The sequence below is a fragment of the Hipposideros armiger genome, unplaced genomic scaffold, assembly GCF_001890085.2.
Source record: "Hipposideros armiger isolate ML-2016 unplaced genomic scaffold, ASM189008v1 scaffold_922, whole genome shotgun sequence".
NCBI classification, from domain to species: Eukaryota; Metazoa; Chordata; class Mammalia; order Chiroptera; family Hipposideridae; genus Hipposideros; species Hipposideros armiger.
The window spans coordinates 327,351-330,550 of record NW_017732272.1 but is presented as its reverse complement, the minus strand read 5'-3'; the positions used below and the strand labels follow the sequence as shown (position 1 = coordinate 330,550).

Below are 3,200 nucleotides of genomic sequence, written 5' to 3'. Positions count from 1 at the left end.
AGAAATATGCTAGCTTTGAGTACAGAGACTCTCAATGGAGTGCCTGATAACACTGAGTTTTAATTCTGCTTTCTCCCTCTACATATCTTATAAATACGACCTGAGTTACTCAGCAACAATTAAGCAGAGAACTGCAGGAAAAAGAGCATAGATGTAACACGCTTTCTTTTTTCCAAAATCTAGGGGCTTTCCTAGATAACTCTTAATCATACTACAAGGCATAATACTGACATATTGTAATTATTTTATTGCTCCCTCTTTTTTTGGTTAAGGAAACTGAAAAAAACTGGAAAAAAAAGTTCTTTATTCCAAGCAACCTTATGAGTTTGAATTTGGAATAATAACCTTTATTTGTTTACTATTGAAGAGATTAAGAGGCACTTTTACATAAATTACCTCTCTTATTTTAAAGCAGATATTTAATTAATGTTTATTGTGTTTCAGACACTGAAACTGACTGAGTATTCACAGAGAAAGTCATGGTACTAGTCCTTATGGAGCACAGAATCTTAGACTTTTGCTTTTTACCCTTTATTTTTCAGTATTTAGAACAACGTCCCTCACCCCACTGCACACCAGCTCACATCACATTCCGCTTCCTTGCTTCACTCTTTCCTGTAGCACCTAACTATCTGACACACACAGAGTCTTCTTAGATATTTAAATTTTTGCTAGTTATCCCCTCAAGAGTATATTCCATGACACTAAAATAATGACTGACATGCACTTACCACCTAACAGATACTGATGAATAAATGAATGGATAAATATACGTACAATGGGTATTTTCATTCTATTATTACACTTGCAAAAAAGAGAAGCTTAAGGAAATTCAGGGCTTCTGTGATCACACTTCTTGTAAAAAGCAGTACCATCTGCCTAGTTTCCAATGTCTTTCCATTACAGTATGATGTCTTTTAAATTCAGGCATTGTCCAGACACCGTTATCTATGTTTCTAGCTGAAGAATGAGTAAAAAACACAAGGGTCACAATGACAAATTGTAGGTGCAGTAAGAAAAGAAATTAGTGGAATGCATAACATGATAGAGAAGACTGATCAATATATAATGATAGCCAGTGGATGTGTGAAAGAGAAAGTCAAAAAGAAAATAATGTTGAACGTTATAAAAACATCTCTAAACTGAAAAAGAACATGTAAAGAAACTGAGCATTTTGCAGTTGGTGATATCTTTTTATAGGCTTTTTAATGTACATCACCTTTAAGCTAATCCTTAGGTGCATTTATCGGTGATATTCTGTTGCCTCTCTCAGTCCTCTGCATTAATATTTTCAGTTCACCTTTTACTTACTAATCTCTTACACACATTAAATACTGTTTATTTACGTTTAGTTTTGGAAAAGACTAGGATTTCCTGTCGTGAAAAGTCATAATTAGTATTTTCTCTTTTATTTTCAGAAAGCTTGAACATGTGGACTGAAAGGTAAAATAAGCTTTACTAAAAGTTAGTGAGCTAAACAATAAATATCAGACAGCCACTATGGCAGAGCATTTTGTTACACATAGTAGAGAAAAAGAAGAAAAATACATGTGTGAGACTCCATCCATCCCACTGAGAAGTTTATCATACACATGCATACAAAACATCTGTTAAGTACACAAGTTAAATGATCACCAAATGGAATACAGAAGGCTTGAAGGAAAGGCAAAAGTGCATAAGAAGAGAGAGAAAAAGAGAATGTTTATTATGCATGGCAACCATCTGAATAAAACTGTGTAAGTTTGAATGAGCATAATGTGATCAAGGGGCAGTGAATTGATCAAGCGTATTTAAACTGAGGATTCATGCCACAGCATGTTTGAATAAAAGGTGTCCTATTAAAATGACTATAAAACTTATGTGGCAGGCAGAGTTAATAAATCAATTATTAGAACATACATTTATTGGTCACTGTTTATGTTTCAAGTACTATTCTGTATTCTGGAGATCCAGTGATAAGCAAAATGTATGAGTTACGCTCTTACTGAGCTTATAGTCCAGGGGAGGGTGGTGGACACAGGTAGCAAAGAAGTAAAGGAAGCAAAGAGNACACACACACAAATATTCTCTCCCCTTACCACCCTTGGTTTGTATTCCCTTGGCATTAAACTCTATAAGCCTAAAAGCAGTGTTCCCTGCTTGAATCTTTGCTTGTTTGTACTCTATCTGAGCCTATGTAGATACTACTCAAATGCTATAAAAAAGAAGGTCATTCAGGAAAATAAAAGAAAACTATATGTGCTACAAAAAAAAAAAAGTAAATTAGGGTTGACCTATTTCAATAATTAATTTCCATATTGTTGGCTCTGGGCATTCTTACCTGAAGTGAGAGCTGGTTTTCGAGCTTTAATATTTAAGGTGATGTATCCATCTTCATCCTGCATGGCTTTCTTTTGCACTGCAAGCGAGCTCTGGGTTCAATGACTTTACAAAATGTAGTGTCCACTTTTATGATTTCAGTGTCTTTCAGTCTGTGATCCTCCTCTCTCTGGTAAGGTGGAGCCCTGAGTTAGGGAATATGTTTGGTCCTTTGTTTTGGGTTTTGGGTTTTTTTTCTTTCCAGGAAACCCTTACATAGCTCCTCAGAGATACATGAACCTTGGACATAAAAACACAAAAATAATAATAACTTGTGGTAAAGGAGTAGATACAGCATTTGTTTCCTTTTTCCTTATCTTCAACTCTGAAGGAAGGAATATTCCATTATGTGTATCCTTTCAGAACAAAAGTTCACACTTTATCAGAACCCTAGCAGAGTTTAAATCATATTGTTTAAAGGAACTGATTTCTGGTAATAATTCAGGGGTAAAACACTGGCAGAGATAGTCTATTCCACTGTGAGGAGAAAGTCTAATATAATTTGATTTAATATAGGATAAATTAGATATTTCATGGCTGTATGTTAGAAGGCACCATTCCTAATCCTGACCTTCAATTCAACCAATTGCTTGCATTTTTCACAAATCAAATTCTTTAAAAATTCAAGGACTCCACACAAAGGAGGCTTCATACTCCTTAAGTTTAGGCATCAAAGGAAAATAATCATAAAGTGAAATAATACAGTTAGTGACTCCACGTATTGACTTTTAGTGATGTTTGTCTTTTAAAGTGAATTTCCAGGAATAGAAAACTCTTAATTCAACGAAATCATGTAATTTCAAGTATAGCGGTGCTTAGATGAAGAGCTATTTGGGAAAAGG

At 34.6% G+C, this 3,200-nt stretch overlaps 1 protein-coding gene across 2 annotated transcripts in view; it reads right to left on the bottom strand.

The window, feature by feature from the left end:
• Nucleotides 1-2,501, bottom strand: part of CLEC1B (C-type lectin domain family 1 member B) — a 12,410-nt gene extending 9,909 nt beyond the window's left edge. For both annotated transcript variants that reach the window (XM_019630534.1, XM_019630535.1), the window contains exon 1: nt 2,321-2,501. In XM_019630534.1, the coding sequence (XP_019486079.1) occupies nt 2,321-2,384 (64 nt within the window). In that variant the 5' untranslated portion in view covers nt 2,385-2,501. The remainder of the gene's footprint in view (nt 1-2,320) is intronic.
• Between the last annotated feature and the right edge of the window lie 699 nt (nt 2,502-3,200).